Source organism: Corvus brachyrhynchos, unplaced genomic scaffold, assembly GCF_000691975.1.
Source record: "Corvus brachyrhynchos isolate BGI_N302 unplaced genomic scaffold, ASM69197v1 scaffold85, whole genome shotgun sequence".
Taxonomy (NCBI): domain Eukaryota; kingdom Metazoa; phylum Chordata; class Aves; order Passeriformes; family Corvidae; genus Corvus; species Corvus brachyrhynchos.
In genome coordinates, this window is record NW_008238634.1 from 275,192 (window position 1) to 288,775 (window position 13,584).

The following is a 13,584-nucleotide window of genomic DNA, read 5'->3' on the forward strand; positions in this document are numbered from 1 at the left end:
GGCTGGGCTGGAATTGCCAGAGCAGCTGGGGCTGCCCCTGGATCCCTGGGAATGTCCAAGGCCAGGCTGGACACTGGGGCTTTGATCCACCTGGGATAGCGGGAGGTGTCCCTGCCCATGGAATGGGTGGGAATGGGGTGGGATTGAAGGTCCCTTGCAATCCAAACCATCCTGGCATTCCATGATTTACCGCTCCTGGTCACTGGATGTGGATAACTTGGACTGAGGTGTCCCCAGCAGCTCTGTTGGTCTTTTATCAACAGGGGTTAAAACTGTGCTGGCAGAATTTGGGGTGTGGAGGGAATGGGATTTTGGCAGCTGTGGAGATCCTGTTTTCCATTGTCCCTTTTACCCTCGGAGCCCAAAGAGCATCCAGAGGCTTCTCCAGGCGGGATTTCTGGACAGGGGGGTCAGAGGTGGCTCAACTCAAAGACAAACCTTTGTTTCAGGTGCTCCTGGCCTGTTCGGTGGGAAAAGGAAAAGAAAAGTTGGAATAGAAACATTTCAGGCCTGGTTTGTCTCTCAGGGAACACCAAACTGGTGGGAAAAGGAAAAGAAGGGTGGAAAGAAACATTTCAGGCCCAGCTTGGCCTGTTCTGGTCTCTGAGGGAACACCAAAACGGTGGGAAAAGGAAAAGAAACTTGGAATAGAAAGGTTTTTAAACGCAGCTTTGGTGCCTGGTTTATGACCCGTCCCTTCATCCCAGGAGGGCTTTTTTGGGGCGGGATTTGGGCCGCTGAGCAGCGCCGTGTCCCCGCAGGTCCGTGTACGATGGCGAGGAGCACGGGCGCTTCATGGAGAAGTTGGAGGCGCGGATCCGCAACCACGACCGGGAGATCGAGAAGATGTGCAACTTCCACTACCAGGGCTTCGTGGATTCCATCACCGAGCTGCTCAAGGTCCGGGGGGAAGCCCAGAAACTCAAGGTGAGGGAATTTCCTGGCCTGAGCCTGCCCTGGGCAGCTCTTTTGAGGTGACCCCTCCGGAGCAGGGGGTGAGGTGGCCCAACCTCAGCCGCTCTGGGATTCTGTGGAAGCGCCTGAATCTTTTCTCCTTTGGCCCAGAGCATTTCTAATTAAAGAAATTAAAAATAGAAATATTTATCCTAATTCTTCCTGGAGCCATGGGTTGGTCGTTGAAAATGTAATAATTATTAGGGCAAGCTGGAGCGGCGTGGTGCGTTAAAAGCATCAGAGAACTTAGAGCCAAGCCCGTTTAATTAGGAAAAGTGCTTTTCCTCATGGACCTTATCCCAGTTTCTTGAGCTAAAATAGGTCTTGTGGCCTTTAAAACTGTGCAGGAAGATGAGGGAGAGTGGGATTTACCCAGTTCTTGGCAGAGTGTGTGTAGTAATGTGTGGAAAAAGCCACTTGTTAAGATGATATTGTGGAATAGGGGTGGCTTCAGGGGAGGAAAAGGGACCAGGAGGTTGGAGGTGTTCGGGGTCAGGTGGAATTGGGGTTTAAGCTTGGTTCCTGTGCCTTAAAATACCAATATTCTGTAATTTGGGGGCACATCAGTGTGAAAACCTTCCTGGTTTTCCTCCACAACTCCAAAGAGGGCAGGGAGAGGCAGCTGGGCCGTCCCTTCCTGCAGGAGCGAGGTGGGACCTGGGTTGGAAATCCAAAATCCCTCCCAGAAGAGTCACTTGGTGAGTGGGGCTGAGTCCTGGGGCTCCCACAAAGTTGTGGGGAACCAGCACTGGGAGATTTTCCAGTGGAGTGGGGCCTGTCCTGTTGGGAAGGACCTTCCTGGTGTTCCAGGAGTGTGGGAGACCCTTCAGTGGGCTCTGGAAAAGCTGAAGTTCTAAAACATGAGGGAAAACCTCAGAAAAAGCAAATTTTCTGGAAAAGAAGGAAGAGCTCGAGGTCAGGTTGCTGCTTGCTGCTTTTAACACATTTATTTACTGATTTCAAGCTACCTGGGGCATTTCCCAGCAGGATTCTAACTTCACACATCCCCAAGAAGGGCTTTGCTCTCAGGAACACCTTCCTGAGGGATGTCCTGAGGAGAATTCACCCAGCAGTTTGTTGCAGGATGAGTCCATTGGAATTACCATGAAATAAGTCCTTTTTTATTTTTTTTCCCTCTTTTTTTTTTTTTCCTTTTTTTTTTTTCCTAAGCCATTGTTTTCCAGCCAAGAATTCCACATTGTTTGTTTGCTCGGAGCTGGTTCCCATTCTGCCAGCAGCCCCTTTGTTGGTGGCTCACTGTGAAGTCCATCCCTGTCCCCTCAGGATCTCTCTTGATTTCCAGGCCTATGTGATCCATAAAACAGCACATGGCAAAAACATCCCCAGAAAGTCCTGGAGCCCTCTTTGTGAGGCTTTCCCTTGGGAATCATCTGTGGATCCAGTGGTGAGAGTGGGTTTGGTTCCAGCCATTCATCCTCTATTTGATCTCAGGCTTTTCTCAGTAGAGCTGGGCTTTGAACCCGTGAGGAAGCAGCAATGAAAGCAGGGCCCTCCCTGCTCGGAGCCTTCTCTCGTGTGCTCCTGGCTCGGGGCTGTTCTGTAGGATTTGGTTTTTGCAGCAACGTCCCCGTTGTTGTTTCAGGAGCGCTCAGCTCGACGTGGATGTGTCACCTTCTCTCACTCGTGTGTCACGCAGCCCCGGGGCTCTCAGGGTGCCTCTGGGTGCCCCCAAATGAACTCAAACCCCATCAGAACCTCACCACTGCATCTTCTGCCCCGTTTTTCCCTAAATAGGCCAAGCTCTGGGTTGGGAACTTGATCTCCTTGAGCAGGAGTTGGCTGAACACGAGCTCGGGGTGCCCAGGTGGGCACGAGGCCGATGGAGGCCAGTGGCCCCTGGGCTGTGCCAGCTCTGGGGTGGCAGCAGGGCCAGGGCAGTGCCCGTCCCTGTGCTGGCACTGCTGGGGCACCTCCAGTGCTGGGGGCAGCTCTGGAGAGACCCTGAGGGGCTGGAGCTGTCCAGGGAGGGGAACGGGGCTGGGAAGGGGCTGGAGAATTCCTGAGGGAGCTGGAAAGGGGCTCAGGCTGGAGCAAAGGAGGCTCAGGGGGGACCTTGTGGCTCTGCACAAGTCCCTTCCCCATGGAAAGGGTGCTCAGGCATTGGAAGTGCCCAGGGCAGTGGTGGAGTCTCCATCCCTGGAGGGATTTCGGAGCCCTGTGGATGTGGCACTCGGGGACACGGGGCAGTGCTGGCCTGGGCAGTGCTCGACTCTGTGATCTTTCCCAACCATGATGATTTTCGGATTCTGTGACCAGCAGAGGAGCTCCCCTGCCATTACATGGACAGAATGATGGGATGTTGGGAAGGAATTGCTGGCTGGGAGGGTGGGGAGGGGCTGGGCTGGAATTGCCAGAGCAGCTGGGGCTGCCCCTGGATCCCTGGCAGTGCCCAAGGCCAGGCTGGACACTGGGGCTTGGAGCACCCTGGGATGGTGGGAGGTGTCCCTGCCCATGGAATGGGTGGGATGGGATGAGATTTAAGGTTGCTTCCCACCCAACCCATTCCCAGATTCTCCGACTCAGCTGTGTCATTCCTGATGGATTTTCATCCCACCTCATCCAGTGTTATCCCATGTAGGGCTGTCCTTCCCTCTCCAGCAATCTCAGGTCACGTGGCTGCAAAGTCCTTTTTAATTCTAGAGCTTTTTGAGCTGTCAGGCATAAACCAGGGAATTTCAGAGAACCCCAGAATGATTCAGGTTGGAAAACCCCTCTGAGCCCATGGAGTCCAACCATCCCCAGCACTGCCCCTGTCCGCACGAGCCACATCCATGGCTTTAAATCCCTCAGGGATGGAGACTCCTCCCCTGCCCTGGGCAGCTGTGCCAGGCCTGGACAGCCCTTTCCAGGAAGGAATTTTCCCTCCTATGTCGGGAAGAGAGCTGGGAGCAGTTCCTGGCACTTCCTGAGTTTCCACCAGGAAGGATCGCTCCGGTGGCTGTCCCTTCCCTCGGGAGTGGAAGTCACTGCGAGGGACAGGGATGGATCCAGAGCAGGGGCCATTCCCAGGATTCCTTTGCTCCTCTCTCCCAGCATTTTCCCCCTCTGGAATGATCCCACAGGACTCTCGGAGCCCCCAGCTGCACGTTCTGGGTGTGTGGGTGAAGGAACAGCTTGGCTGTCCCACAGATCCCTGGAGTGCTCCCGGTGCCTCATCCCTCCCATCCGTGCCACCTGTCTGTCCCCCTCTGGGTGTCTGGCCTGGATTAGCAAATCCCCGCTCTGCTAAGCCCAGCTTGGCTGCTCGGGGTCTGTGTAAATAATCATCCCTGTTTTAATCCAGGCCTGCAGACTTTCGGAACAAACCCAAACACAACCCCTGCCCCCTGAAAACCCGGAGCGTGCAGGGATCCGCTCTCTCCCTGCTTTTTCCTGGAGCTGGGATTGCTGTGTAATTTCAACAGAGAACTCCTCCAGCCTCGGCATTATTTTAGGAGTGGTTTTAAATTACCCGACACGGATTCCTTTCTCCTGGTGGGATTTTCAGGATCTGAGCAAATCAAATAATCTTTGGAAGAGATGCTGGGCTCCCGCTCGTAAAAGCTCCATACATCGTAAAGGAAATGAGCAGGTTTTGGGGAGGGCAGGGAGCCAGGAGAGCTGCAGCTACTGCAGGAGGGGGAGGGATGGGATGCAGATGCTGGAGGGAAGCAGTGTGAGGGGAAATCATGGATAACTCCTCTCCTTGAATCCTGGGAAGCTCCAAAAGCAGCATGGCTGCTGTGGGAATTGAAGGGAGCTTGTGGGGTTTGAGGGTTCTGCTGCTGGGAGCACCACAAACCTTCCTGGTGGAAGCTGGAAAATCGTGGTTGCCTGGGATCTTTTCCAATGGGGAAAAAACCAAACGGATCCTGAATCCATTTTATGTGGATGAATCCAAGGTTCCCCTTCTGTCCGACCTGGTGAGCTCAAAAAGGAGGGAGGTTGTGGGATCATGGAGTTGTTCAGGTTGGAGAAGGTGTTGGAGATCATCGAGTCCAGCCACCACTGTGTTCCCACTAAACCCCATCCCCGAGGGCTGCATCCACACGGATTTGAATCCTTCCAGGGATGGGAATTCCGCTGCCTCTTTGGGCAGTCCCTGCCAGGCCTGGACAGCCCTTTCCAAGAGGAATATTCCCAATACCCACCCTGAGCCTGCCCTGGCCCAGCCTGAGGCCGTTCCCTCTCCTCCTGTCCCTGTTCCCTGGGAACAGATCCCAAATCCCCCCTGGCTGCCTCCTCCTGTCAGGGAATTCCAGAGAGAGGGAAAAGATCCCTCTGGATCCTCCTTTTCTCCAGCCTGAGCCCCTTTCCCAGCTCCCTCAGGAATTCTCCAGCCCCTTCCCAGCTCCCTCAGCTGCTCCCCACTGGATTCCTGCTCCAGGATGGTTTTTCCTTCCCAATCCCCCTTGGAGCTGCTCCTGCTCCTCCTCCTCCATCCGCATCCTGCTGGGGAACGGGAGAGCCCCCCGGGGCCGTTCCTTCCCTGGGGTGAACTTCGTTAAAAATTCCTCATTTCCATGGTTATTCCAAAGGAAGCGAAGCTCTCAGGTGGATTTCTGAGATCTCACACTCCTCAAAGCCCTGGGAGGGCTCTGGTTTCCAGCTCGTGGTGTTTTCCAAGCTCTGGGAAAGCTTCTGCTTCCAGAACGAGCAGAACTCCCGGAAACAGGCAGGAATTAGTTCCTGAAATGGGGCAGAAATCCAGCAGCAGCTCCCAGTGCACGGAGAGCCGGGATCAGACCCGAAGCCTCTTACAGGGACGAGCCTGGAAATGAACATTTCCAGCTTCGGGAGCGGCACAAGGAATATTCTGGGGGGAAAAAAAGGGGTTTTATGGCATGGGAACCTCGGAGTGATGGGAGGCACCTGAACCCTGAGCAGTCCTGCTGGAATTCCCTTGGAATTGCTGCTTTGCTGGAGATCTGGAGCTGGGAATGTTGGCTGGGAAGTTTGCGTTGGTTTTTCCAGCTGTCCCAGCGTTTACAGCCCTTCCCTGCCTGACCCCAGGGGAATTCCCAAAGGCCTCTTCCCACTTGTTGGCTAAATCATGGGAGAGCTCCTGATTTTCCATCCCGATGAGCCCCGAAATCCCCTTTGTTCTCCTGTGGGTCCCACTGGGGCTGGGAAGGGCTGGGCTCTTCCCACTCCAGGGAATCCTCAGGTTTGCCAAGTGGGAAATTTTCCAGTTCTGAGCCCCAGCTTGATGGGATGATCCAGCACAGAGGTTTTTATCCCAGGTGTATAAATAATTCCTTCTTACACCAGCCAGGAGCAGGGATCCAGAGAGAGATGAAGATCCAAAGGAAGTTTATAGGGATTCCTATAAATATGAATAATTATTTCTAGGGAAAGCTCCTGGTAAGGAATCCTTTCCTGCTGGGATACGAAGGAGTTAAAACCTAAATTTATTTGGTGATGGAGAAGGGAATTAATTCCTCCCCCAGTCAAGTGGAACAGCTTTTGGATCACAATCCAGTCTGGATCCATGAAAACTCCAGCATTTTGAGGCTTCCACGCCTCTGAACTCCCGCTGCCTTTCCCTTTTCTCCAGTGGCAAGGAGGAAAATCCCTGGATTCGTCCCCCGGTGGCAGCGGCCGTTAACTCAGCAATAAACAGCTTTTCCATGGAATGGGAGCCGTGGGGAGGGGTGGTGTTTATGGACACTTTGTTTCGGTGGGAAAAACATTGTCCTGATTTATGGGGTGTGCTTTGTGTTCTTCCCAATATTCCTGCAGAACCAAGTGACGGACACCAACCGGAAGCTGCAGAACGAAGGGAAAGAAGTAAGTGATGCATCCAGTCCTGGAATTACAGCCGGGATTGGGATGGGAGGGACATAAAAACCATTTATCCCACCCCTGCCATGGGCAGGGACACCTTCTGCTCTCCCAGGCTCCTCCAAGCCCCATCCAGCCTGGCCTCGTGTCCTTGTTTTCCCCTCTCCCACATCCCCAGGTTTCTCTCTTGGAGCATTGAGGAATCCCTGTTGGCTTGGGATGAGAATTCCCCATCCAGCCTGGCCTTGTATCCATGTTTTCCCCTTTTCCACATCCCAGGTTTTCCTGGTGGAGCCTGAGCGCTGGAAAATCCCTGTTAGCTCGGGATGAGGAGAATTCCCCATCCAGCCTGGCCTCATGTCCTTGGTTTTCCCTTTTCTACATCCCCAGGTTTTTCTGTTGGAATCCAAGCACTGGAAAAATCCCTGTTAGCTTGGAATGGTGAGAATTCCCAGTCCAACCCAAGTATCCATGGCTTCCCCTTGTCCACATCCCAGGATTTTCTGGTGGAGCCTGAGCCCTGAGAAATCCTATTGTCTTGGGATGAGAATTCCCAGTCCAACCTGGCCTGGTATCCATGGCTTCCCCTTGTCCACATCCCAGGATTTTCTGGTGGAGCCTGAGCCCTGAGAAATCCCCGCTAGCTTTGGGATGCGGCGAATCCCCCGGGAGCGAGCAGCCACATCCTGCCTTTGGGAACCAGAAATCTTGGAAGCGGTGCCTCCAATAGGAGGGGGAGATAATGTTTTGGAATCCACGGGATGCGCTCCAAGGCTGCTTCGATGCCTTTGGTTTTGCTGCTCCCTCTGCTGAAATTCAGGGAATTCAGGGACATTCCTGCCACTCGCTGGAAGCCGCTTACCAGAGCAGGATTTGGGATGGACACCACGGGCGTGTGCTGATCCTAACGGAGCTTCTCCCGTTTTCCCAAGCTGATCCTTGCCATGGAGGAGCTGAAGCAGTGCCGGCTGCAGCAGAGGAACATCTCGGCCACGGTCGATAAACTCACGCTGTGTCTTCCCGGTGAGGAATCTCCCCTCGTTCCTCCTTTTTGGAGCTCTTTCTTTGAATTCCCAACTTTTTGCTTCCTTCCCGGAGCTGTTTGTTTGAATTCCCAACTCTCTGCTGTGTGCTGCTGTCTCAGAGCCGTGTTTTCCTTCTTTTCCCAGTGCTGGAGATGTACAGCAAGCTGCGGGAGCAGATGAAATCCAAGAGGTAAATCTGCTCTGAACTGGGGTTTTATGGGAAGAATACAAGGAATTGTTTGGTGCTGGATAATTTCAGGAGCTTCCCAGCAGTTCAAAACCAGCCTTTCCAGGTTAAATTCCCTGGATTTTGGCTGGTTTTCCTCACAGTCCTGCTCAGCCTCCTGCAGGACAGCCGAGAGTTGGGATGGCAGCGGGCTCAGGTTTTGGGAATGAATTCCTTGTTTTCTCATGGAAGCTCAGCACTGCTGTGTGTGCAATCAGTGCGTGTTATCAGCTACATTTTATTCCGTGAATGCCGTAATCCTAATCCCGATAGGATCGGAGAGATTCCAGGGAATGTGGGCGGGATCCAAACAGCTTGGAACAGCAGGATGGTGGAAGCTGGGGAGAAACCTGAAAACTTCTTTGGCTGTAGAGATAATTCCTCAGTAATTCGGGAGTGCTGGGCTGTAAATCCAGGAGTTTCCCCACCCCGCATCTGCTGGGATGCCGAGGGATGAAAATCTGGGATGTTGGCAGGAATCCTGGTTTGTTTGAGTGGCATGGAGCGATTTTGAAGCCCCAGGGGTGGCCAACTGGGCACGGAGCAGCTGCTGGAAGGGGGCAGGAGCGGCTCCAGCTGCATGCCAGGCTGGAAAAGCGGCCCCATCCCTGCCCCGTGCCTGCCCCGCAGTGTGGGAGCAGCTGGATGTTCGGGAGAAGGGATGGGATTTGTTCCCGCCCTGCTGGGCGTGGGGTGAGCAGATGAGGTGACCCCTCGGAGGCGCCTGGGAGGGCTTTGGGGGGCTCCTTGAGCTGTTCCCAGAGCTCCTGGCTCTTCCTGGGGCACTCCAGGGCAGGGATGGGTTCTCTGAGCATTCCGGGGAGCAGCGAGGGGCTGATCTGCTGAGAGATGTGCGGTGGGAGTGGAGCTGATCCCTGGGAATTCCCGCAGGGAATCCACACGCTGCTCCACCCCCTCCCTCTGGACGGCATTCCCAGGGTTTGCTGCTCAGAATGGCGTCGCTGTTTTCCCTCCCTTGTTGAGATTGGTTCATTCAGAAACGAATCCAAGCTGGAAGCCACGTTTAAGGAATATCGGGAGCCTTGGCCAGTTTTTTTCCGGTTTTCTTTGTCTGGATTTGATGGCTCCATTCACCACACACGGCCCAAGATATTCCATGTTTTTCATCTGCTCCAGGTCTCACTTGGATCATTCCAGGGTGGCAGCCAGGGCTTGGGTTTGGGGCAATAAACTCCAGAGCCAGGAGGAACTGGGGGATGTTCACATGAACTAGCTCGGGATTTTCCAAATGGAGAATCCATGGCCATGGGATGGAGGCGGGGAAGGAGTGTGGGCTGATCCCAGAGGAATGATTGGGATGGAGAGGGAGGATTTCTCTGCCATTGGCCTGAAATTAAGGTAGGGACAGAAAGAGCCTTTTTCCCATGGCTGAGATGTGTGGAAAATACTGGGGAACCCTAAAATTTCTGGCTCCAGGGATTCCTCCTGGTCCTGCAGGGCTCTGGAGGGATCAGACCCTTTAATTGACCTTGTCCTGGCTCTGTCTTGGGGTCTCCAAGCAGTGAGAAATGGAATCATAAAATCATGGAATGGTTTGGGTTGGAAGAGACCCCAAAGATCACCTAATTCCACACTTCCCACCATCCCAGGTGGATCCAAGCCCCAATGTCCAGCCTGGCCTTGGGCACTGCCAGGGATCCAGGGGCAGCCCCAGCTGCTCTGGCAATTCCAGCCCAGCCCCTCCCCACCCTCCCAGCCAGCAATTCCTTCCCAACATCCCAGCCCAAGCTCCCCTTTCCCACTGGGAAGCCATTCCCTGCCTCCTGGCACTACAATTCCCAACAGAAATTCCCTCTCCAGCTTCCTTGCAGGCCTGGATGCTCCATGAGAACACTCGTGCATCCACTGGGAACGTTCATCCTGCTTGGAGCTGAGCAATGCCCAGCAGGAGCAGGGAAACAACCCCAAAAGGCCCCTCTGAGCCCGGATTTTATCAAAATCCTGCTTTTCCCCCTCAGCTCCCGGGGACACGGAGCTGGGAGCTGCTCCGGGGGTGTTGTGTAGGGAAGGAATGGGACCGGAGAATTCCTGGAAAGGTAAATCCCTGGTGGGTGCTCATCCCTCTGGGTGGATCCCTGGCTCCCTGCTCGTTCCCAGGTTTCTCTGCAGAGGCTTTGATTTGAATCCCTGGTCACACCTTGCCCGGTGCGAACCCCCCAGTCAGGGGTGAATCCATTGGTGTTGGGAATGGGGCTGAAAGAATTCCCGGCACTTCAGGCGGGAATTATCCTGAATGGAATATGAATGGCAGGGTTTGCAGTGGTGTTCCTGTGGTTTTTTATGACCAAAGACTGCTTCTCCCCCAAAATTCCAGGTGGAATTTTGCCCAGGGTTTCTCCGTGGCTGTGTGAGCTGAAATTCCCTTGATTCCCCCTCAAAGTGGCTGACATGAGATTTATTGATCATAAATCTGTTTATTTGATTATAGAATATATAACATTTATTACACAGTGTTGGTTTATTCTGTTGTTAAACCCTATTAACCCTTCCTGGGTGGTTCCCTTTTGATTATTTTTCATTTCTGACCAGGTCTGTGGTCAGGACAGGAGGATGGTCTCGAATCTTATATCGCCATCCAGGGTGGCTCCACATCCCAGGAAATGGCAAATCCTATGGATTCCCACTTTCCAGAGGGAAAAGACGGGAGGGCATTTGAGACAAATGAATTTCTCGGCTCAATTTCCCATCTGAAATTCACTTTTATGCAGAAAAGGAGGATCGAACTGAATGGGGCATGACCAACAATAAAAAGCAATTCGTTATCCGTGGGATTCCTGCATTTTGAGAAGTATAAAATATTCATTTTGGGATGGAGAAATGAATTATTCCAACACGGAGAAGGGCATGGATCCAGCAGCTGATGGGGAGGCAGGGGCTGATGGATCTGTTGGATCCCTGATCTGGGATTTGGATCCAGGCTTTTCCCCTCCAAATAAAAAACCCTTTGGGTGGGAAGTGGTTTTGATGTGGTGTTTAGGAGGGGGAAAGTGGGATCAGATCCCGGAATCCCCAGGGAAAGGGAGCTGAGCTTGCACCTCCAGGCTCTTTACAAGGTCTGTGTCGGCAGCAGATCTTGGGTGTTAATTAATTAATTAATTAATTAATTATTAACCGATGAGTCAGGCGCTGGTTGATCAGCCCGCAGGATTTATGGGATGTTCCCAGCTCCAGGATTTCGTCTCCCTGTCAGGGGTTGCCACCCTGGGCTGGTGGAAGCCCAGGCGGGGGATGGGCGTGCAGGTCCCCGTGGTTCCGTGGTCCCCTGGAGCTGAGTCGTGTCGGATAACTTCCAAGCCCTCCACGTTCCGGAGGGAATGGGATGGGGCTGGGGCTGCTCCTGACCTTTTCCTGCTCTCCCAGGCACTACCCAGCGCTGAAGACCCTGGAGCACCTGGAGCACACGTTCCTGCCCCAGGTGAGCCACTACCGCTTCTGCAAGGTCATGGTGGACAACATCCCGCGGCTGCGCGAGGAGATCAAGGAGCTCTCCATGTCCGACCTCAAGGACTTCCTGGAGAGCATCCGCAAGCACTCGGACAAGATCGGCGAGACGGCCATGAAGCAGGTGGGATGGGGGGGATGGCAGCGGCCGCTTTTCGGGAAGAGCTTGGAGGATCGGTCGTGTGGAAGTTCTGCTTTTCCAGCCCGAGGCAGTGGGTTGAGTTTGGAATTCTGTTGCTGGGTGAGGAGTGGTTGGTTCTCCATGGTTACTCCTGGAGTTTTATCCTGGTTTTTAGACCGTTGGGAAGTGATGATCCGTTGTGTCATTGGCTTCTCCCAGCTGGGGTTTTCCGTGGTTTCTTGGCAGTCCCGAGGTGCATAACTCCATTTTCCGCTCGTATTTTCCACTCCTATCTTCCACTTCCCTGCGCAGGGAGTTGGTGCTACTGGGAGACCTGGAGACACCAGGCTGATTTCCCAGTTTTGGGATAAAAAAGTAGGAGTTTGTGCACTGAATTTGATTTATTTTGCATCCTAAAGTGGTTTTAAATCCCAGCTAAGCCTGGCTTGTGGCTCCCTTGCCTTTTCCCGTGGCTGATTCTGTACAGGGTGAGCTGATGAACTGAACATCCCCGGCTGTGCCTTAAACCAGGATTTGCCTTTCCCGCTCCTGCTGGGCGTTTGGCTCTCAGTTCCTCTCATCCCAAAGCTCTGCGATTGCTCCTGGGAAGGGCTTTGCTGGAGTGCAGGAGCCGTGAGCTGTCACCTGCCCTGGGCAGTGAAACCCTTCCCCGGTGGTGGCGGATGCTGATTTATGGGAAGGACTTGGCTGGAATTTTCCAGGAGCTGCTGGGGTTCTGCTGCTGTGTTTGTGGGCACAGACGAGTTCGGTTTTGTGTCTCACAGCCCCCAGCCTTTCTGTGGCAGGATGGAACTGGGGGATTTTATGAGTTAATTTGATTCCCCGTGTTTCAGTGCCTTTTTTATCTTCCCAGCTCCTTCCTGGGTTTTTTTGGGATAGCCAAGCCAGTCTTTCCTTGTGGAATGGAGCTGTGGGGAGCGGCCAGCTGGCACCTGAGAGCTCAGCAAACTTGTTAATTCAGACTGACCTTCCTGAAACCCCTCCCAATCCAGATGTGGAGCCAGATGTGCCCAGTGGTGATGGCTGGGAGGGCTCCAGGTGCTGGATTTACCTGAGGCAGCGATTTCTGGAGCAGAATTCCATACAAAAATACTCCTCGTGTTCCTTGGGGCAGGCAGAGCTTTGGGAACATCCTTCCTTGGTCCCTGGGGCTGGGAAGGAACAGGAATTCCATTTCTCTTTGGTGCCCAATTAACACAATGAGCACTTTATTTAATGAAGTCATTTTTTTATCCTCTGAAGGATATTTATTGATTTTAGGGACATCACAGGGTGCTGGTGTTGTCTGGTAATTTCCAGTTCCAGGAATTCCGGGAGAGGATTCCAATCTCCTGGCACTGTGCTGGTGGATGTGATGGGTGAGGAGGGATGTGCACATCCAGCCACGTTTCCATGGATTTTAGGTGATCAATTTGGAGAAACTTCCATCCTTTCAGGCACCTTTTTTGCTGTTCTGGTTGGAGAAACTTCTCTAGGTTTGTGTTTCCATCCCTTCCCTATCCACAGTGCTGCTCTTCCCGTTCTTCCCGTCCCTCCTGCTCCCAGGGCTCCGTTCCTTCTCCATCTCTTGCACTGAGGGAAGGAATCCTGTGGCTTCTCCCGGTGTTTTCCCATCAATTCCAGCCCTTCCTCCTCCTCCTCCTCCTGATATTCCCACCTGCAGAACCAGGACAGGCTCTGGGGGAGCTGAGGATGGGCTGCTCCTGCCCTGCCTGAATTCGGGAATGGGGGCAGCGAGTGGGACCAGCCTGGAATGAGGGGTCACTAAAATTCCCTGGAAATAATGGGGGGAAGTTGGTTCTTCATCCTGTGGGAGACAGAGCTGGGGAGAAACTCGTGCATGATTTTGCTGGAATCATGGCATGGTTTGGAATGGAATGGAATGGAAGGGACCTTAAAGTTCATCTCATCCCACCTCATCCATGGGCAGGGACACCTCCCACCATCCCAGGTGGATCCAAGCCCCAGTGTCCAGCCTGGCCTTGGGCATT

At 53.5% G+C, this 13,584-nt stretch overlaps 1 protein-coding gene across 8 annotated transcripts in view; it reads left to right on the forward strand.

Annotated features, from left to right (window-relative positions):
- Positions 1-728: 728 nt before the first annotated feature.
- The window catches only part of EXOC6B (exocyst complex component 6B), a 234,165-nt gene continuing 221,309 nt past the window's right edge, over positions 729-13,584 (forward strand). For 4 of the 8 annotated variants that reach the window (XM_017737381.1, XM_017737385.1, XM_017737387.1 and 1 more), the window contains exons 1-5: positions 729-927; positions 6,697-6,744; positions 7,671-7,761; positions 7,908-7,953; positions 11,371-11,575. In XM_017737381.1, coding sequence (XP_017592870.1) covers positions 796-927; positions 6,697-6,744; positions 7,671-7,761; positions 7,908-7,953; positions 11,371-11,575 — 522 coding nt within the window. In that variant the 5' untranslated portion in view covers positions 729-795. The remainder of the gene's footprint in view (positions 928-6,696; positions 6,745-7,670; positions 7,762-7,907; positions 7,954-11,370; positions 11,576-13,584) is intronic. The other 4 variants (XM_017737382.1, XM_017737386.1, XM_017737388.1 and 1 more) reach the window with 2 other exon arrangements.